This window comes from Peromyscus maniculatus, chromosome 15 (assembly GCF_049852395.1).
Source record: "Peromyscus maniculatus bairdii isolate BWxNUB_F1_BW_parent chromosome 15, HU_Pman_BW_mat_3.1, whole genome shotgun sequence".
Classification (NCBI taxonomy): Eukaryota; Metazoa; Chordata; class Mammalia; order Rodentia; family Cricetidae; genus Peromyscus; species Peromyscus maniculatus.
Genome location: NC_134866.1, coordinates 29,330,902 through 29,353,807, shown reverse-complemented (window position 1 = coordinate 29,353,807; position 22,906 = coordinate 29,330,902). Strand labels below are relative to the sequence as shown.

Below are 22,906 nucleotides of genomic sequence, written 5' to 3'. Positions count from 1 at the left end.
ACTACTTTAAGAAAGAGGATGAAAGTATTCATTGTAATTTCACCTTTCTCTTCAAATGTGGGCAATGGCTATCTTGCACTGTGTTAATAACCACACAGAGAAGTATTCAATCATCCACTGTTCACCATTTCTTCCCCTGGAATCATGTCTTTTGTTACAAACATGTACTCTTACTGTTTATGCATTTCTCTCTGTCATGCTGCAATATAAATGGTGGATGACTTGCTGCAACACATTACTTACTAGCTATAAAGCTTTACCTTCTTGTAGGGATATTGATGTCCCTGGAGCTGGAGGAACTGATAACGAATCTTGCGCCTATGGTATAAAAAGCAAAAACACAGTTTTAATATGGTCATATTTTCATTCCATTTCCATTTCATTTCTCTCAGTTAGGTTTTGAGAATAAACTGTTTTCTCTACATTAATGATATTAAACTGGGTTGAAATATCTATCCTAAATGGTGATTTCCAAAAGCAAACAAAATTTGGTGAGTATTGAATTTATAGAGACAGAGTTACCTGTGCTGTGTAATCTTTCAATGGCTTTCAATTTCTATGAAAATAAAGGAACTACTGTTTTAGAAATTTAAAAAAAAAGAAGAGGGGAAATGTGATGTTTATAGAAAAAAAATCTTAAAAAATATTCCTAAAGCTGTCAGTTATGGTCATAGATAAATAAGCAAGAAAATGTGTTTTATTCTTTACTCTTGATTAAATGCAAGTTTGCCATAATGGGAAAGAAGAAAGAACCACACAATGAAACAAATTTTCATAGCTCATGGTTTACTAGTATTTGTCCTGTAAATGAAAATCATTTAGAGTAGATTCTTTGTCAATTGATTCAATAGCTAGACAAAGTGAGGTAAGAGAAAAAGTAGTGGACTTCAAATCTAAGATTCAATAATGCAGGCTTCCACAAGTCTCTGACCTTGAGAAAACTAATCCATATGTAGGGTCTGTTGCTGGAGGGCTTCTCTCCAGGTTCCCCAAGCCCCGCAGTCCCACAATCCACATATAAAATAATCACTCAGATGCTTATATCACTTATAAACTGTATGGCCGTGGCAGGCTTCTTGCTAACTGTTCTTTTATCTTAAATTAACCCATTTCTATAAATCTATACCTTGCCACGTGGCTAGTGGCTTACCAGCGTCTTCACATGCTGCTTGTCCTGGCGGTGGCTGCAGTGTCTCCCCCTCCGCCTTCCACTTCCCAGAATTCTCCTCTCTCTTTGTCCCACCTACTTCCTGCCTGGCAACCTACTTCCTGCCTGGTCACTGGCCATCAGTGTTTTATTTATATAGAATGATATCCACAGCAAGGGTCTCTACTACTGTCTCTAGAAAAACTGAGAGCTAAATCATGTCAGTGTTTCTTAAAGTCACACAATACTCTTCTGACCCCCAAGCATGTAGGATTATATTTTTATGAAATAATATAATAAATTGCAATGTTGATGTTAAATAATGAAAATGTGATTAATTTAAACCACTTGGAGTTCTGCCTTTACCGCTAGCCAAACTGAAATATGTCATGGGTTGGTATACTCTAGCTGTGGACTAAATTGATCCAACTAGCTATTTTCATATGGTTCCTGGATATCATTCAAGCAGCCTATTGTGAGCCTAGAGACCAAGCCATGTGTCCTATTTTATACTTAACCCTGTGGAGGTCTAACACCTGTCTGATCCACTACCAAGGTCCAGCTGTATAGTCTACATATTGGGAAACTCACTGCTCTCAACTTCCTGACACTGAGTGGTGGAATGCCAGTCTAAGAGTTAGTGATCTTAGTTGCAGATGTAGGCCACTCTCCTAACAACTGCCATTCCATATATGTAAATTCCAATCTTCTACATACCCCATTCATCTGGCAGCTCCTGCCTCTGGATAGCATCTTCAACTTTTGCCATAGAATTCAAATGACCTCACTACTCTGGATGGTCCACCCAGGAAAATCAATTTAATGGGGTAGAGTGTAGTGGTATTTGCTCTGCCCATGACCTTGGGCTATAGGGCCCCCAAAAGGAGGTGCTTCCTGCCATTGTATATGACCTCTTAAAAGGGGCAGGGAGAAGGGGCATGCTTATTAAGATCAATCCACATGAGTCTATTTAATGGGTAATAGGAAGTTATTAAGATATAAATTGAGGAAATACACTCAATTACAGAAGATAGTAGACAGCTGAAGTCATCCTCTGACCTGACCAGAAGCAAATCTACCTCACAGGCAGGAGCAGGGAGAAGGGTCATGCCCCTTCTCCCTCTCCTTTTAAGAGGTCAAGTCCACCAGCAGCAGGAAGCACTGCCTTGTTAGGCCCTATAACCCAAGGTCATGGGCGGAGCAAATACCACTACAGTAGAGTTAGGAGGAGAATACCCTCTCTTGCTGCTTGGTCTGTAGAACCTAAACTATTCACCCTTTGAACTTTTCCTGGATGATCTTTGGATTCGATCCTGATCTATATCTGTAGTGTACCAGCTGAAGAAAACCAAAATCGCACTTGCCTGTCTTCTAATTTCTTTCACGCCCGATAGAGGATCTCCTTTATGTTCTTTGCGAATTGGTTTTACCCCACTGGCTTGTTCATTGTCATGAAATGCCCGGATAGCTTCCAGGACAAGAGTATCAATAGAAAGTACCTGAATAGGAAAGTCTAAAGTACAAAAGACATTTTTTTATATATATCCTTGCCTTCTGAGAATTGGTACTATTGCATCTGTATTCTGCTTTAACAGTCTAACCCTTCTCTCTCCAGAGTTGTCCCTTGGATTAAGCTATTTTTTACTTGTAATAAAATTTACATTACATGGAATAAAATCACTTTGGCCAGTCGAAAGGGTACAACTCAGTGGTACTGAGAAATCCACTAAGCTGGGTGATCATCATAATTAATTACCTTATTCCAGTTATTTACCATCTCACCTCAAAAGGAAATGCCCACCTATTATGGTGGCATACCTCTTCCCCAATCTGTGGTCCCAGTAAACAGGAATCATTTTCTATCTGCATGGATTTGTCTATTTTGAGACACCTCACATAAGTTAAATTTATGTTACCTTCTTTCTCTGGTTTCTATTACTTAGCATAATGCTAGCAAGATTGAACGTTTTGAAGCATGTACCAGTACCTCATTCTTATATATGGAAAATCAGCCATTTGATTTTACTACTATAAAATTTTGATGAGAGCTATTCTCTAAATAGACTCTCTGGTATGACTCTTATAGACATAGACAGTTATAGCTACAGTCAATATAAATATAATCTAATAAGGAAAAGAAAAAGGAAGGAAACACCTTCTTGTAGAGCCTTTAGAACAGTCGTTTTTCCACTGAGGGTTTTCCCCAGCAAGCATCCCTTCACAGCATATGAAGGTGATTCAGTTTCTGCAGCAGCATCTTGAGAGGGGATAGATTTTTCAATTAGTCTCTGGAGCACATGTCCCAGTATGTAATTGTTGGAGGGTGGTGAACTGTTAGCCATGTCTTCTGGTAAGGCCCACTCTCCAACCATGTTCTGCAGAAATCACAGTTAAACAAAACAAAATTGTTCTCAAAAAGCAGAATTGAAGTATGCATGGCTTCAAATATTAAAGTGGAGGGGCCAGGGGGAGGAGAGGGAGAGGAAACTGGTTGGGATGTATTGTATGAAAGAAGACTCTGTTTTTAATAACATTTTTTAAAAGTGAATCCAAGTTGAAACAAATAGAACCTACCCAATATTGTAATTAATTATATTGTGGAAAAATATCAATAACAACAATACTACCTTCATATTACAGAATATTAAATGAATTCTCTACAAAAATATTAGAAAACTTTAAAAACATTAGTTTTAGAAGTAGATACTTTGAGTTAACTGATAAAATTTATCTATTTTATATTATGGCAGTTAAGTTAGTTTAAAACATCTTTATCGAAACTAAAATAGAAGGTACATTAATTATATACTGAAATAAGGAATGGAAGTAATTTTAAACAAGCTACGAGAAACTAAAAGGCAGTAAATTACAGACATAAAAGGGAAATGAAATTAGAAAGCAAATCCATGAGGTAATATTTATTAATGAATCCCTAGCACAAGAGTTATGGAGGCCATCTTGCTAATGGCTTGGCAGAAAGCTAAAGAACAACACGTATCTGTGTCACAATGCAATGGAAGAACAGTAGCAACAGGCTTGAAAATTATTAACTACTATGTAAAAAAAACCTTAAAGTTGTTAGAGAACTCTGTCTAGCATGACATAATGGCTTAATAGACACATTTTATTTTCTTAATTGAACAGAAATTTATTGTTGGAACTCTAGAATAATGAGATGGAAAGTTCTCCAATGCATTTGTTAAGGTTATTCCTCACTTTACACAAACACACACATGCACACACACATGCACACGCACACACACTCATGTACATACACACTATATCAAAGACAATTGACAAGAACTTCATTTAAAAAAAATACAGCCAATCACACTGGAATATGTTTTGTAAAAACCATGCATAGACTATTAAAATAAATCGAACACATTGTTTGTGATATATCTTATTATTTGGAATTAGTATATATAACCTATATTTCAAACTCTCTGAGCTTTTAAAATTCAAGCGTGTTGGTTCATTGGTGCAGATATGTCAAACTGGGCACCATACCTGAATGTCAAAAAGTCTGAATTTCAAAAGGTAATGCTTTGTAAAACTAAAGATGATCGATTTTATAAACACTTCAGTTGTTTTACTTGTCTCAACCATTTCAACTAAGTTGTCTCAGTCCAAGTCATGCTGCTAAGAAGAACACGAGGAAGCCACTTGGGAAAGGCATGGACCTCTCAGCATACTGGTCTCATGAAACCCAAATGCAAGCAACAATGTACCTTATATTTCTTTAGAAAATACAAACCAATTGATATACATCTGAATCATTTGTCTTGCCCTAATAAGACAGTTCCTATTTTTCCTAAGGAAAAGTAAGTATGTTTATTTTGACTATGAGTGTACAATTTAATTCAGGTTTCCTATTTTCTGGATATGTTTAGGAACTATGCATTTTAAAAAAAAAATTATTGGCCAGAGTGAATCACAAATTTGGGTACTATTTTTCATCTTAGCCTCATGACTGATGCATTGTTTAATAGTTCTCCACAAAGCAATGAACAAGTCACATTTGGGGATTAAAAACAATTCTTTATGCTACATTATTAAACTTTCACCAATAACACACAAATGTTCAAAGTGACAGATTCTGTCTATACTTGGAGATGTTATCATAAATGCATATTTTCAGTTTATTTTTAATTTTTACACATGTGTGCATGTGCTCATGTATATGTCATATTAGCATGGTGCTAATGGAGGACAGAAGAAGGCATAGGAACTCCTAGAGCTGTAGTTACAGGGGGCTGTGAGCCACCCAACATGGGTGCTGGGAACAGACTGATTTTATCACCTCTCTAACCCCTTCCCAAACATTTTTAAGTAAGAAAAAAATGTATTTTTCATTATTGTTTTATCCCACTGAGGCCATTTTGGCAATACTTCCAAAACTTTAGTATGAATAAACAAACATTTTTCTATGTTCTTGACTTTTCTTTTATCAATATTTTTAATATACTGGATCTGATAAGAAAATACTTTCCAGAAAATAAATTGTCAAGTTTGATAAGTACTGTGGGTCATGTTCTTAGTCCAATGCCAGAATTCCTCACGTAACATCATTAGAGATAAAGAAATCCTTGAGGCAACAATGTTTATCCTTGAAGCTACGAATTCCTAAGGATTTTCTTTAAACTCAAAGAAATAATCTATAATTATAATTAAAATTGTCTTTTTTCACTTTTATATGGATAATATTTTATTCTTAAGAATTATTTTTTTTTAGGACTGGGGATATAGCTCAAAGGCAGAGAATTTGCCTTGCATGTAGAAGGTCCTAAGTTCAATTCTAAGCAACAAACACATACAAAAAGAATAATTTTGTTTTAATTTAATAACTTTGGTTTGCTAGTCCATAATTTTGCTAGTGCATAATAGTCTGCACTATCCAAATTTAAGTGCTGCATGATTGTGCATATTTTGCATTATAAAGGATTACTTGCTTCTGTTTTCATTCACTGGAACTATTTACACTTCTAAGCAGAGAAATGATAAAGACTTTATGTAAAGTGGCCAGTCAGGAAACAGCCAAAGTAGAAAACAAGAATAAAGTCTCTTATTACAAGTTGAAGTGATAGATGCCAAGGTTCTGATCATTTTTGAGCTGTGCAGAATTTCTATCTTTTCTAAAGGAAACAGTCTCACATGTAAATTTGATATCTCAGGTTCCCATGATGATACTGCTTTTTGTGTGTTCTGTATTTTTATTAATCATTTACCTTAAGGCACAATTTAATCTTTGTAAGGGATTGTTGTAAAGATTAAATGAAATGATACTGTGTACAAGCCAATATAACCATTGATGACAAACACTGGGGGGTGGGGGGTGGGGAGCTGGCAGGCACTGCTGGAGGCATTTAGCAGTAGCATATCTACAAAGACAAATGCCAGTCAGCCTTGCCTTAGTTAGAAAGTATGCTTCTTCACAAAGGGGTCAAGATAAAGCCCTTCTGCATCACGGAGTTAGTTACAGATTATGGCCAAACACAATGGAATAGAACATTGCCTGTGAAGAGAACAGAATGTTCTGGCTCGGAAAAGAACTGGTCTGACCTATGGAGATAAGCAGAGAGAGATTGGGAAGAGCACGCAGAGCGGGATCACATGAAGGACAGCTTCTCCACAGAGACCAAGGAAAAAGGAACAACAACATAATGAGTGAAAAGGAGATCAGGAAAAAAAGGGGGGGGGGAGGAAATTGTGACTAAAGATGAAAACTTTAATTACAATGACCTAAAGAGCTCAGGAAGAAGCAGACTGTCTAGCAGATTTTTATGTTTCCTATGTATGTAGCTATGATTAAAGTAATGTCATAAGATATAATTCATACCTTCAGATATTATTATAAATATACACATTGGGCTATTAATTTCAAGATACTAAAGACACTAATGCCTGCAGTGGGTAAACCAGGTAAGTATCACTTGATACAAACAGGGTATGGGTGTGCTTTACAATATTACTTTGAATTAGGTAAGCTATCAAACAAATATGGGAATTGCTTAAGATGTCTTTATTATTTTTGTAATGCCTACATATATGCAATAAGTATGTACTTTTGAGATGTATGTGCAAGACTCATCTGTTTATCTCTCCTTGACAATTCATGTCTACTCAAAAACAGAGATCATGAAACTGTAACAGTAAATAGTCACTTCTCTTGGTGAAAAGATATAATTAGTTCACTAGTATAGTTTTTAGTAATTGACCTACAGTAAGCTTTATGGAACCTGATTCTGAATCTCTGAGCTCATAGCATGTATATTATATAGTATATAGCATTATATAGTATGATATGACATACTATTCTTATCATCTTCACACAATACGTGGACCTACCACTCAGTTATGAATCCTAGATTCAAAGTGCTCATGTACCTCTGTATTTTGTTGTAGAAACTTAAAGTGTTTTACCCAGAATTCTCTTTCTAATCATTTTCAGTCAGTCATATCATTTAGACTTCCTGTGGGATGATGTTTTTGAATCTTTGGACTTTTAATAGTTATTGTGAACAATTGCAAACAGCTCTACTTTATGGGCTGAGGTTTGCGTACTTCAAGAATAAGACATAGTCCTTCTACTTCCTATAGATTCCCTCCTTGACTATATCGTGGCCACAGTTGCTGGCTGTTACTGCTCTTGAGGTTGCATGCTTTCTAAACAGATCATTTACCTTCTTTTACAATAATAGCCACTGACAAAATGAAGTTGTGAATATGCATGTGTGTGATTATTATTTCTTGAAACTCCTTAAAAATTAAAACTGAGAAGATTGCTCTTCATTCACCATTTTTAATGGCAATGTAGTTTACATAGAGTTGGATAAACAGAATGTAGGCCTTGGGAGATGCTCATTATGAATTCTTAAAATTTTTGATATGACAGCAATGCAACATTCCATAAAACCACAACATTGGGTTATATCAATATACTTATTAGTGGCAGTCCAATGTGGCTTCTGTGGAACAATAGTCATAGTCTAAAGGTCCAGAGGATCTGGTTTTTGTTTTCACAGATGACTAAGACTTACCAGTGCTTTCATGGCCTGGGGTGACCCAGGTAGACCAAGTCTGGAATGCTCTTGTCGATTTATTATTCAATTACAGATGAAAAGAAAAAAGACATGGAAAAATCCCTTCCCTTTAAGATAGAAAAGGGTTTTTCCAGTGGAGACAACATATGGCCTGTCTTCTACATATGCTGGTTTTCTTAGGTATTCTTAAAATGTAATGATTTAGAACTATTTGAAAACATTCTATAATTCTATAGACATATCATCTTGCTACAGTGGCAAAGACATAGGACAAAATATTCCAATAGACTTAATTCAAGAAACCATCTATTGTAATTTCATAAAATTAGTATATTCTTCATTCAGAGCCAATTCATGGTAACTCCTCCATAGGAAAACAGTTAAACTGCCTTCACTTTGCAGTTACTTTGGATGACACTTATAAATCAATCTGAAGGAAATGAAGAATATCTGAGTTTGTGTCCCCTAAAATTCAGCCAATGCTTGGACTAATAGTCTAAGGGGTAACTAGATATCCAATAATCCTCAAATTTCAGGTGACCTTTTTTATGTTAAACATGATGACTCTTTCAGATCTTTCATATTTCATGATGGATAGCATAGTAGTAAGTTCAAGGCATTAGGAAGAATGGTAGAAATCATTCATCCATGATTTCAGAATTCCTCTAGGAAGGTCAGTGAAGGGCAATTGATTAAAACACTTATAGTGAAAAATTATGACTTGGACAACAGATAAGAATTCAGAGGGATCTGGGAACAATAGTGAAGCTATAATCCCAATATTTGGGAGGCTGAGGCAAGACAACTTCCAGTTTTTCCTCAACCTGGCATATATAATTACAATTTCCTAAAAAACCAAACAAACAAACAAAACACAAAGAAAAGAGAAAGAAAAGCACTCTCAGGAAACTCTATTTCCAAGGCAGTGATGGATTTTGAACCTTTGCCCTTACATCTTGCTAACAGGTTCTTTTCTGAACCCCACCAAGAACTCCTGGGGTTGTCCAGCTGCTTTTGGAATTGTTACACATCTTTCAAGACTGTGGCTTTCAAAATATTATGATTAGAACCCTTCTTTATTTATTTATTTTTTTCTATTACCAGCTTGATACAGTATAAATTCTTATCCTAATAGTGAAATGTTTCATTGAGGTTTGCTCAGTAATTGAGTAAAACCAAAACTTATAAGCCACAGTCATCCTAGGGTCCACCCTGCTATATAGCCTCCCTGGTTCTGTGGGTTGCAGTCTGATTGTTCTTTTCTTTATATCTAGAATCCACTTATGAGTGAGTACATGTTTGTTCTTCTGGGTTTGGGTTACCTCACTCAGGATGATATTTTCTAGTTCCATCCATTTGCCTGCAAATTTCATGCTGTCATTGTTTTTCTCTGCTGAGTAGTACTCCATTGTGTATAAGTACCACATTTTCTTAATCCATTCTTCAGTTGATGAGCATTTAAAGAAATGCTCAATATCCTTGGTCATCAGAGAAATGCAAATCAAAATGACTCTGAGATACCACCTACCACCTGTCAGAATTGCTATGATCAAAAACACTAATGACAGTCAATGTTGGAGAGGATGCGGAGCAAAGGGAACACTCCTCCACTGTTGGTGGAAATGCAAACTTGTATAACCACTGTGGAAATCAGTATGGCAGTTTCTCAGAAAATTGGGAATCGATCTACCTCAAGACTCAGCCATACCACTCTTGGGAATATACCCAAGGAATGCTCAGTCATCCCACAAAAATACATGCTCAACTATGTTCATAGCAGCACTATTTATAATAGCCAGAACCTGGAAACAACCTAGATGCCTGTAAATTGAAAAATAGAACCCTTCTTAAAAGGGTATTCTACATTGGTATATATAAGGCAGAGAAACAAAACTCTATAGTTAATGAGATATTTATACTTACTACATGTGATGTACATTATTTCCTGTAGTACTGTATTGCATTTTATTGTATTTATCTTGTTTTGTTCTGTTTCTACATATTTTGACAATAAATAGTGGTTATGCCTCACATATTAATAATTTTATTCATAAAGTATAAACATTTAAATAATATCAAATGCAATAAAAATTCAAGTGTTTTGGAAAATAGACCAATATAGACTGACTCTGAATATTGACTGAGAATCAATCAATTAGTGATATAGTTTATATATGAACTGAAATAAATGAGTTACCTCATAGACATTAAACTTTAGTAATTTGATCATATACAAAGATGGTTCAAATCTTTAAATAAGATGGAAAGATATAATGGAACACCCAAACTATGAACAAGCTCAGAAAGCATCATTCTCATAAGCAGAAGCTAGCAAGTATCTCAACAACATGCATGAAATTAGTTGATGTAGGAAGAACCTCTAAAAGGAACAGACTATCAAAAAACTTCTAGAAATGATAAACAAATTCAGCAAATGTGGTAGATTACAAAATCAGCTTAAACAAATCAAAAGCTTTTCTGTACACCAACAATAAATATAGAGAGAAGGAGATCATGGATACTCTCTCATTCACTGTAGCCTAAAAGGAAATAAAATAGCTAGGAAGAAACCTATCCCAGCAAGCGAAGGACCTCTACTCATGCATCAGTAGAATTAACATTGTGAAAATAACCATTCTACCAACCTTATCTAATTACTAACAGAAATACAAAATCTATCCCAAAATTCATATGCAACCAGAAAGACCCTGGATAGTGAAAACAATCTTGGGCAAAAAGAAGAAGGCTGGAAGGATTGCAATTACAGATCTTAAATTATATTATGGAGCAATAGCAATAAAAACAATGTGGTATTGACACAAAATGAGACATGTAGACCAATGGACTAAAATACAAAACTCACACATGAACACATGGGACTTTAGTCACTTAATATTTCTCAAAGATATCAAAAACATATGCTGGAAAAAGGAAAGCATCTTCAACAAATGTTTTGGTAAAACTAGATGTCCATATGAAGAACAAAATTTGACTCATGTCTATCTCATTTCACAAAAACAAACTTCAAATGGATCAAAGACCTAAACCTGAAACTTGAAACACTAAAATTGCTAGAAGAAAACATAGGTAGTTCCCTACCTGATACAGGTATCAGAAAGGACTTCCTGAATAGGACTCAATTTGCTAAGAATTAAGGCCAAGTGGGACTACATGAAACTTAGCAGCTTACCCATAGCTAAAGAAAAAAAAATCAACTGGGGGAAGAGGGAGCCCAGAGAGTGGGAGAGAATGTTTCCTAGCTATACACTGGGCAGAGGATTAATATTCAGAATATATAAAGAACTAAAATAAAATAAAATAAAATAAAATAAAATAAAATAAATGGCCCTTTCAAAAAATGGGCCTGGAACATGAATATAGAGTGCTCAAAAGAAGAATAAAAGAGGGAGGCTTCCATCAGTTACTGGATGTAGGTTCTATGATGACAATTAGGGTAGTTATTAATCTATAGTGATTATCCTATATCCTTATAGGGGAAGGTAAGTTCAGGCACCTTCTCCATTATTGCTAGGAGTCTTAGCAGATGCAGGTGATCCACAACCAAGCGCTGGGCTGAGCTCCTAGACTTCAGTTGAAGGGACCACAGGAGCAAGTGAGGTCAAGATCACGATGGGAAACATCACAGAGACAGCTGACCCATGCTAGTGGGAGCTCATGGACTCTGGCCTGTCAGCTGTGGAACATGCATAGGACCAAATTAGGCCCTCTGAATGTGGGTGACAATTATGTGGCTAGATCTGTTTGGGGAGCCCCTAGCAGTGGAACCAGGACTTATGCTAGGTGCATGAAATAGCTTTTTTGGAACACACTCCTATGATGGGATGCTTTGCTCAGTCTTGACACAGGGGAGGAGCTTGGTTTTGCCTCCACTTAGTAGGGTAGACTTTGTTGACTCCCCAAGGGAGGCCTTAGCCTCTCTCAGGAGTGGATGGCGGGAAGTGGGGAATGGAAGAAGGGGAGGGAAGGGGAACTCAGATTGGTATGTATAAATAAACAAACAAACAAACAAATGGAGGAGGCTAAGAAATATCTCAAAAAGTGTTCATCATCCCTAGTAATTAGGGAAATGCAGCAGGACGAGCAAAGATCAAGGGAACAACTAACAACAAATGCTGGAGGGGATGGATGGAGCAGGGCTTATTTACTGTAGGTGGGACTGCAGACTCATGCAGTCACTATGCAAGTTGGTGTAGATAGTTCTCAAGAAGCTAAAATAAGTCCAGTATTTGATCTAGCTGAACCACTCCTCAGTATAGGCCCAAAGGACTCAGCATCCCAGTCCACAGATATTTGCTCAGCCATGTCCATTGCTGCTGTATCCACAATAGCTAGGGAATAAAAATAACCTAAAAGCCATACAACTGACAAATGGATAATGAAAATGTGGTAATATACACTATGGAATACTATTCAGCTGTAAAGAAATCATGAACTTTGCAGGTATGTATGGATGTAACTAGAAGAGATCATATTATGTGATTTAGTGAGGTCACTGAGGCTTGGAAAGATAAGCGTCATATGCTCTCTCTTATTACAGGTACCTAGTTTCCAACCTTCAGATATGAGTACATAACCTGTAGTGACTACAGAAAACAGGACAGCAACGTGGGACCATTGCTAGGATGGTAGGGCTAGGGAGCAGCGGAGAGGGGGTTAGCAGGGTGCAAGTGATCTGATCAGGGAAGTGGGAAAAGGGGGGCTCCTTAGGGAGGTGGAGGGAGAGATACAGAAAAAGATGGGAAGAGGGTAAAGCAGAAAAGCAGAATACAGGTGATCTACTAGGGGAAATGGAAAGGGGCTCTTGAGGAAGGTAAATACAGGAAAAGGAAGGAGGTGGATAAAATAACATTAAGGACATCTGAAAAATTATTAGCAATTCTTGTCTCCTAGTAAGGTCAGAAGCTATACCCATGGAGTCTCACCAACATTATTGCCCAAATGTGAGCTGAACAAGGATGACATCATGGATAGAGAAAAGCCCATGAGGCCTCAACTCTACACAAAAAACTATAGGCAACTGAGGAAATGGGAGAGGTGGCCCTTCCCAAGGAAGAGCACACCAATTGATTGATTGGTACCAAACAGTCAGCCCCAAAAGCATACATACAACATTATATGGACTTTGAAAGTTATATTTAGGAATATATATGTATTTACATACACATTTGTGCTTGTCATAATGGTGTATCTGTGTGTGTGTGTGTGTGTGTGTGTGTGTGTGTGTGTGTGAGAGAGAGAGAGAGAGAGAGAGAGAGAGAGAGAGAGAGAGAGAGAGAGAGAGAGAGAGAGAAAATTAATTTGAAATGGGTGGGGGAGAGGTATGGATACAGGAGGGTTTAGAGGAGAGAAAAGGAAGGGAGAAGTGTTGTAATTAAATTATAATCCCTGGTGCCTGGCTGTGGATCTTTGCATCTGCTTCCATCAGTTACTGGAGAAAGGCTCTATGATGAGAGTTAGGGTATTAACTGATCTGATCACTGGGGTAAGCCAGTTCAATTCAGGCACCCTCTCTACAAGCTCCAACAGTCCAGTCAAAGAGAAGAGGGATGCGATGAGCAAGGGCATCAAGATCATGGTGGGGAAACCTGCAGAGATAACCAAACCAAACTAGTGAGAACTCATGTTGGATCAACAGCTGTGGAGCCTGCATAGGACTGGGCTAGGCCTTCTTCATAGCAAGACAGTTGTGTAGCTTGATATGCTTAAGGGGCCCCCTGGCAGTAGGAGCAGAATCCATCCCTGGGGCATGAACAGGTTTTTTGGAGCCCACTACCTATGATGGGACACCTCACACAGCCTTGAGGCGGGGGAGTGGCTTAGACTTGCCTCTACTAAATGTACCTCCCCATGGGAGGCCTTACCCTCTTGTCTTCTTGTAGGAGGGAATGGAGGGTGGATTGAGAGGGGGAGGCTGGAGGGGCAGGAGGAAGAGGGGGATCTTTGATTGGTATGTAAAATGAATAAAAAAATTTCTTAATAAAAGAATAAATAAAAAATAAAAAAGAAATATTAAAAAAATAAATTATAATCCCAAAAGTTTTTAAAGAAAAAAGTTTGTACTTTTAAGTGCATTGACGCTCCCTAAAGACATGCTTGTAAACATGGTACAAAAGGAGCCGAACAAAAGGAGGTATTAAGTGGTTTAAATGCAGTTCAAAGCTGGAGACCTACAAGGAATCCCTGGGGAATAGGGGTATTACTTGTATTGTTGGTAGTTTAGGAGCACTAAACGATTGCGAATGAATGTACATACAAATTATTCATCATGACTGATTTGAAAGTTTCTGTCTCCTCTAAAGTCCATGTTGGAATTTAATTACCAACACAACAGTATTAAGAAGGTGGGCTCTTCTAGGATGATGGGGGTGTTCACACTATGGGGTGCAGGATTAGAGCTTCATTAAGGCAAATAAGGAGCTGACCACATCAGGTCAGGGTGAGCACAGTGCTATCAATGGTATGTTGGAAGTAGATGCTGAGCACTCACCAGACACCAAATCTGCCTGCAAATTGATCTTGGAATTTCCCATTTCCTGAATGATATTAATAAAATTTTGCTTTTTGTAAATACTTTTTTTAAAAAAAGAAATAGAACACGGCTTTAAGAAATCATCTCCATTAAGCTAAAGAATTGCTTTCAAATGGCAGCAAAGGGCATTTCTTTTAAAATTAATGAGAAATAATTTATAAATGTGTGATGTCTTAAACAACAGGTACAAGGAGAAAAAGATAAAGCCACTTTTGAGTATAATAGTAAACAAGATTTCAGTTTTTATTTTATTTTCCTCAGAAAGGTGATGGATAAAAGGTTTTAATTTTTAACAAAGAAGCATCCTCAAGACAAATAGTTAACATCACTTGAGAAAACCGAAATCTAATATTACCTGTACTCGCATTAGTAGAAACTGAGATTGTAAACATTTTCCCCTGAGGGAGACCACACTTAGGAACTGCCCTGCCACAGTTGGACAGCAGAGGCAACCAAACATTATTCATCAGAAACTAAAGTGAGTACACTAAAAATGTCAGAGAAGAAGACATAAGAGGACTCGGGTCAGAGTGAAATGAATGTTAAATGGTGCTGGTTATCTTGCAAAAAGGTCATGAGCCATGGCCACACTACCTGGTAGCAGAGAGCTTTATTAGGAGGAAGAAGGGGTGGGGGAAGAACCAGGCCTGGGAAAGAGCATGTACGGAGGTCAGAGAGAAAGATAGTGGGAAGGGGAGAGAGAGCAGAGCAGAGCAGAGATGTTGGGGTCTGAGTCACGGCTCTTTAAGGCGTAGATTGTATGACCACGCCACATAGATGAGATCACCAGTGCACACTGATGATGTAAGACACAAGACCCTTTGCTTAACTCCTGAACTGCGTATGTACAGTCATGCAACTGGAGTAAGGCAGAATTCTAACACTGAGGTCATTAGAAGCTGGGAAGTGGGAAAGTATAAGCACAGGGCTGAGCCAAGGGTCCTGGAGTGGATAAGAACCACTTGTTAACTAGGTAAGATCATCTCTGTGGAAGAAGTTGTGTGTGACCAGGTTGATTTTGTACTCTTATAATGGAATTTCCCTCAGGCTTACACTAAAGAGTGTATCAGATGACTGACAGATATGCGAATCAGTCATAGGCATTTCAGATATCTAGAGCAATTGCCTACCATGCTCCCAAGCCTTTAGAACCTCTTCTATGTCATCTTCATTTTCATTTTCTAATCTAGTTTTAACCCAGCTTGCTTTGACCACTGGCCAACTGCAAAGGACTTGGCTCCATCCCACCTCTGCTTCTTCCTCTTTCTGGCCTCTTCAGAGAAACACTCTTGACCATCTTGGCTCCAGGTGTGAAATCTCAACAAATCCTCACCCCTGATTTCTTGGCTGAACTTCTGGCAGTGTGGACCGGTTTACAGAAGGCATTAAATATAATGGGATCACACCTCTTGCTGCTAGAACTTGAGGATGCTAGAGCCAATACTCTAGGTCTTACATTTGGGAAAATTGGCTCTGGGGGGAGGAGGGAAGCCATCCTTCACAGAGAAGTGGGACAGGAATGAAGCTCCTAGTCCTCTTCTGCTGTCATTGTCTTCTCTCTCCATGCTTCCTCTCCTCCAACTACTCCAAAACCCTGAGGCTTGATATATGTTTCATAACTCAGGTCCCTGCTAATGGAACAGCTTGGTTCAAAGAAAAAGCAGAAAGGATGGTTACATATCTTGCGTAACTTCTTATTCAGCTCATGTGATCTGATAGCCCCACAGGGCTTCTAGAACACCATTTGGGAATGGTTTGATAGCCAGGTTTCAATGGAAAAGTGATGTCATGGACCCTGCTTTCAAGAAGGTGGTAGAAGAAGAGGGTGATTAGCAAGGCTGCTACCATAGTCTGAAATTCCACCAAAGAACTCTTATGGGATGGGCTCTGTATTGGAGGTTTCACAACAGTTGTCAATGCTATATTTACTCAGGGAAAGAGCCTGGCAGCTTTGATGTCACTTGAGTCCCAATCAGGGATGGCTGTGGTTAGGTATCTCCTGGAGAGTCTGGCCTTCAGATTCCAGAGAATCCAGGAGATGAGAGTGCCTACCCTTTACTGAGATTGGCAGGATGGGTGTATCTCCAGAGTGAAGCTTGAATCTACTGCCAGGAACCATAAACTTAGCCCAATGGTCACAAAGGAATAGCAGAAGTTGACTCCATTTCACTTGCTACTGGAAACCCACAGTTAGTTAAATAGTGTTTTTGCTAGAAGCGAGATTATAGGTTGCCAACACCTTGGCCTTTAACTAATCCATCATTCATTCTGAACGATCTGGAAATGTAAAGAGGTCTTGATCTAAGAGTGCTATTTCTCAGTTATCCAATGATTTGTGTCCTAACAGCAGCTTCCTTCAATCTTGCATGACCTAATATCACAGAAACAGCCATATTTGATACTAGCACACACAAAAGAAGACCCAGAACAATTTTATCAGGGTTCTACTTATTTCCCTAAGGAAGTCTGAGTTTAGCATGGTCAGTTACCCAACATTTAACACAGATCATTGTGAAGACCATAGGCCTACATTTCAGGGAGCCTGACAACTTACTATGCAACCTAGTCACTGTATCTTCTAACACCAGAAGCTCAAAAAGTTCATCAGTTGCAGCCAGCATAAAATTTCATCTTCTGAGATCTAAAACAGAAAACTTTATATATTAGGCAGCCACAGTCAATGGACTGGAGGCCTGATTACAAGGGGTAGCTAAAAAACAAAACAAAAAATAAAACGGTCTCTGTCTTAAGAACTCAGTGTTGTTCAAATTCAATGAAGACAGAGTGCAGACTCTGTATGGGAAGGGATTGCACTACTCTCAGATGCCACATAGGCTCCCAGTGACTCACTTGGGAGGGCAGTGAAGGAGCAGCTTGGTCATCACAAAACAACGGGTTCCTATACGGTTCTCCATCTGTCCTGCAAGCTACACTGTCCCTTCTACAACCTTTCTCTGGAACGCAGACAATCATAGCAGCCATTGCTTTCTAAATCACAATGTCCTGTGTTAACTAGAGAACAAAAAACCCCAAAAGACTTTACTGTTGATGAATTTCTCCTGATACCCATGTGTCCTTGGGAGAATATCATGTTGGACTTTATACCCTATCTCCCTATGCTAGGGCCACAAAACAATTCTGATGGTTATGACCACCCTGGTCTACAACAACAACAACAAAACTCCAAGAAACAACTGTCTAAACTGCAGTATTCTTTGCCAAGAGAGCAGTCTACCTCAGATCACTTCTGTACTAACTCAAGGGTCTTGCTTCTCAAAAGAACTTGGAAGGATCTTTGACTCCTGATTTCAGCCATCCTCTGTTATTACCTAGAGACAATCAGACAGTAGACATGTTGGGGATTTCTCTGCTGTGGCAAAATTTGTAGACATTAAAATATTACCCTCTTAGCCTGAAACTGTACATCAGGAGTAGAGATAAAACTTCAGCTCAGTAGGGAGGTAACATTTCAGCCATGAGTCACTGCAATTGTGATTGATCCCACAGCAGCCGATACTGTGTCCACCTGGCCTACAGGAGACTGCGCCTGCCATTTATCAGGAGTGGAATGTGGAACAGAAACAAAATGATGCCTGAAATCTCCAAGTTCAAATAGGCTTCTTAGGAGAACAGTAACTTCCTCTCCCATTTAGTTTCTCATTCTCATTATTTGGTGAAAAACTCCTGATGAAAAGAAATATCATTATATGCATAGATTTGAAGATGAGAGTGTTATTAAAGGGACATGACTTTAGAGATTGGACCATAGCACTAAACATTAAATATATCACAAAGTCCAGTCATGGAAAGTCATAAACAACCAACCACCACCAACTTAAACAATCATAAATCAAAACAGCATACTGTTATTAAAAGTAAAAATAGCCATGATAGAAAAATCATTGCCTAGAAGATGAAGTAAGATAGATGATGTGCTAAAAAGAAAATGGCTTTCTTTCAAATTATTAAAAGCTGGAGTTCTTCATGTCATTCATGAACATCACTCTGTATCCTTTAAATAATCTCTGGATTGCTTAGAATACCCTAGGTGATGTAAGTCCTATGGAAAATAGGTTATTCAATTATATTGTCTGGGGAATAATCACAGGACAAAATGGTCTTTATGTGAAAAATTATTTGAGATACAGTGATTGGTTGACTCTGTGGATACAGAATCCAAAAATGTAGAAACTGACTGTAACACCTAAACTCAATGGCAACTGTTAGTAAGATGCTTATGTAAAAATAGAATGCCGTGGAAGAAGACTTTTCCCAGTAAGACCCACAGGCAGGACATCCTTTGGGATTTGGGAGGATCACAAATTCACCAGGAGGAACCATGAACCTGGCTGCTATCTGTGATTGTGCTGATGGCTATGCTGGAAAGGTTGGGTGAATACCTGGTTGAGTCACTACTCATGTCTATTGGGTGTTAAAAGCTCTTTCCTATGCTTTACCCCATGGCAACTACCTGGGACCCACCCCCGACCAGGGATGGCTATTTCATGATGCTGTTCCATCTTAGCAGATAGGAAAATTTCTAGAAACATTAGTCACTGGCTAGTACTTCTTTACAAGCAGCTATTTTAGAAATAGCGCACGATGGTAGATTACCACAATAGTGTAGATTCTTAGAGTCCTGAGCTCAAATGTGGATAATGTCAGTTCTTTGGGGACAGAAGGTACAATTATCAATAAAGCATGTCAAGAATGCAAATACTCCTGAAGTTCTGCATTTACATCTAGTATTAGAAATCTTGAACCAATTTATCAATAACAAATATGGGCAACTAGTTTATGACCTAAACCAGGATAAACTATTCTGCATTTGCTATAGACTGTTAAGATTGATAACATATTTTATGAGCTGAAATATTTACTTTTTCTGTACGTAGGAATATTTACATGAAGTTCTTCAAGTGAACAAAGTTCTCATAATAGTGAACAGAATCTGAAAAATCAGTTTTTCTGACAATCTGCATAGGACCTAATTTAACGCTGCAGTTACGAAGAACAAAGCACATAAACAAGGAAACTGCAAGGAAATTTTCATTTCTAGAAAAACAGTAAAGACAGTACACAAAAGGAACTGCACTGACTGACAGATATTCACAAACTCCTAACAAAAGTCAACAGCTTCCTGCCAACGAAGAAACATGCCGGGGGCCCCAGGATGTGGGTAAGACAAATGTGTTCCTGTGGTAACCATGTCCCAAACAACAAAAATAGTTAAAAACACAGAGCCTTGCTCAGCTGCGGCCTACCTGGTCTCCTGACTAGTGAGAAAAGGTACAGAGTGGCCTAAACTGTTCCCACAGATAACTGAGGGACACACACTGAATTACAAATCAGCAAAAGCTGAGAAATAATTCTGCTTTCATTGGACAGCAATGATTTTCCTTTGTTTGTTTGTTGTGTTTTGTTTTTTCGAGACAGGGTTTCTCTGCGTAGCTTTGGAGCCTATCCTAGATCTCACTCTGTAAACCAGGCTGGCCTTGAACTCATACAGATCTGCCTGCCTCTGCCTCCCGAGTGCTGGGATTAAAGGCATGTGCCACCACCGACCGGCAGCAATGGCTTCTTAACCTATAATGGCAAGAAATACCTTGAACATAGTTTGACATTTCTCCTGTGACATTATCTTTTGGGTTGGCATACTAAAGGTGCACATACTATTCCACAGCCACATAAAATAACATCTATATGTAGTTCTTAAGTTTCTACTCAATCCAAAATAAATAATAATCCTATCAAGGATATAAACATATTGTCATTCAATTAAAATAAAGATTACACATCGTTTCCCATAGTCTGATATTGTTTCCTTAACTTTTTACACAGTCTTAACTTCCCTTAAGATCTACACATCCATACTATTTTGTCCATTTCCCTAGTTAATGTCTTGAATTCATCTTATGCATTCATCTTCATAGTAAATGTTTATTAACTATTCACTGATTATCAGTGAATGATTAGGTCTCATCCCGTTACTCATTCCTGTTTTCATATTGTATTTGCTAACCTTCTAGAAGTCAGTGATACTCTAACATAATCATTCTCATTCTTCATTCCACGGCTATACATTTACCCAGAACCTGAGTTCGACAGCCACCACTTTTACATCTTTACTACTAAGGGTGGGATGACATGAGCTGGGGAGAGCTGGGGAGACCTGGGGAGAGCTGGGGAGAGCTGGGGAGAGCTGGGGAGAGCTGGGGAGAGCTGGGGAGAGCTGGGGAGTAAAATGAACTAGTATTTATTACTTAAATCTAATACACAGTGCATTTAACATGTATCATCTTAAATGTGCTTTGTAAGAACAAAATAAGATAGGTACATTACGATTTCATAAACTGAGGCACCGAATGTCTTCAGTGCTTAGAGATTAGACACCCGAGGTCTACAGTTAGCAGTGGACAATGCCCGCTGTTTAATCCCAAAGATTTCCAGCAGCTTTCTAACAGACAAGTGTGGTATTTCCATTTCCTTAAAATATTAATGATTTCTTTGAACTACTCTCTTAACTCAATACAAAATAGATCATAAATAGTTATAAACCAACTATAGTATGCCTATACCAATTTATCACAGTGACTTCATAAATATGTATAATTTAAATGTGAAATAATATTAAACTGAAATATATATGTTAAATGTATAATTTGTATCCAATACTCTTGTTATTTGCATAAACTATTGTATGGATTTATGCCACTCTAAACCATAACCACCTTCTTTTCCATTTTGCCTGGAAACCTTTTAACAACAGTTTTGAAACAAAGATAGAAAGCTCATAAAAGAAAAATTCTAGCATGGTATCCTTCTGACATCTGTTTGCTCAGTGTGTTACAGTTAATTATTTTTAGACTGCTCCAATATTATTATGAACATCAGATAATAATGATGAATATTTTAAGCAGGTAAAACTTAGTTATATATATGAATTAATACAAGAGAAAATGCAAATATAACATGCCTTTTTTCATTAATAGGACTTAAGTAAAATACACAAATTAGCATTAAGGAAAGTAATTTATTGTGTTTCATTTACTGAAATTATTCCATGAAGTATGTACCTTATAGTCTTCATAATCGTTTCTATCAAGCAAGTTCCTTTTCTCCAGCTCTATAAAATATTCCCCGGTGGCCTCTGCAGTCCCATGTTTAAGAGAAGTCTGTTCATAGATGGGATTTCCACTAAAAAACAGTTCTTTCCAATCATGCATTATCTTATGTGGAATGAGACTACTGGGACAAAAAGAAAAAAAAAGGAAAGGATTATGAATAGTTTAGTGAAATATACACCCCAATCACTGTTCTTTTTTATAGTTATATAAATGATTCCCCTTCATTTGACTTAAACAGAAATGATTAATTCAAACAATTTTAAAGGTTATCACATGTACAATGTCAGAATTACCAACATACATTAGACTTTTTTGTTATGATGATATGCACATAAATAAACTGTTATCTTAAGGGAGCTTTGGTATGCATTTATTCTAGTCATTTCTAACAGAAGTAGACTGTTATATCATTTAAATTATGTCCCAAGATTGCAGTCATTTGATGCCAAAGCTGGGCATTAAAAAGCCTGTTTTTGGATCACCCTCATTGCATTAGATAAGCTGTTCTTTTGCTCCACAGATAATAAGAAAGGTTTGAAGAGCCAGTGACACCAAGCAACATTTAAGTTCCAGACATTTCACAAGATAAAAGAGCAAATGCAATCCATAGTCTCCGATAGCCAGCTTTGGGAAGAAGAGTTAAAGTAGTGATGTAAACAAGAGATTCAGCTGAGAATCATACAATGGGAGACTGTAACAGCATGGCCTGACCAGATTTGTTGGTTTGAGAAAAGCCTCTTTGAACAAATGTCTGCTAAGCTGAGGCCTAAAGAATGTCTCAGAGGAAACCAGGACAGAGTGACCAGAAAACATCTCTGAGAGGAACAAAATGTGTGAAAAGACGAGGTTGGCATGACTCTGAAAATGTCTCTTTTTAAAAAATGGTTCATCTAGAATTTGAAATCACAACAAAAAAAAGTTGCATTTGCAACATGGATGGACCTTGAAGAAATGCTAAATGAATAAATAACCCTGGTACAAAAGGACAGATATTCTGTGCTTCCATGAATACAGCATGCCTAGAAAAGATGTATTTGAG

At 37.7% G+C, this 22,906-nt stretch overlaps 1 protein-coding gene and 1 long non-coding RNA gene across 6 annotated transcripts in view; one reads left to right on the top strand and one right to left on the bottom strand.

Moving 5' to 3' along the window:
• Positions 1–22,906, bottom strand: part of Spef2 (sperm flagellar 2) — a 167,325-nt gene that overhangs the window by 93,855 nt on the left and 50,564 nt on the right. For 3 of the 5 annotated variants that reach the window (XM_076551770.1, XM_042261438.2, XM_076551771.1), the window contains 4 exons: positions 21,817–21,988; positions 3,303–3,522; positions 2,512–2,660; positions 261–318 (listed from right to left, as the gene is read on the bottom strand). In XM_076551770.1, coding sequence (XP_076407885.1) covers positions 261–318; positions 2,512–2,660; positions 3,303–3,522; positions 21,817–21,988 — 599 coding nt within the window. The remainder of the gene's footprint in view (positions 1–260; positions 319–2,511; positions 2,661–3,302; positions 3,523–21,816; positions 21,989–22,906) is intronic. The other 2 variants (XM_042261439.2, XM_042261440.2) reach the window with 1 other exon arrangement.
• On the top strand, positions 6,693–22,850 carry LOC121822725 (uncharacterized). Its single transcript, XR_006063921.2, has 3 exons — positions 6,693–7,069; positions 19,636–19,919; positions 22,388–22,850. It is a non-coding gene; the product is annotated as an uncharacterized LOC121822725 (long non-coding RNA).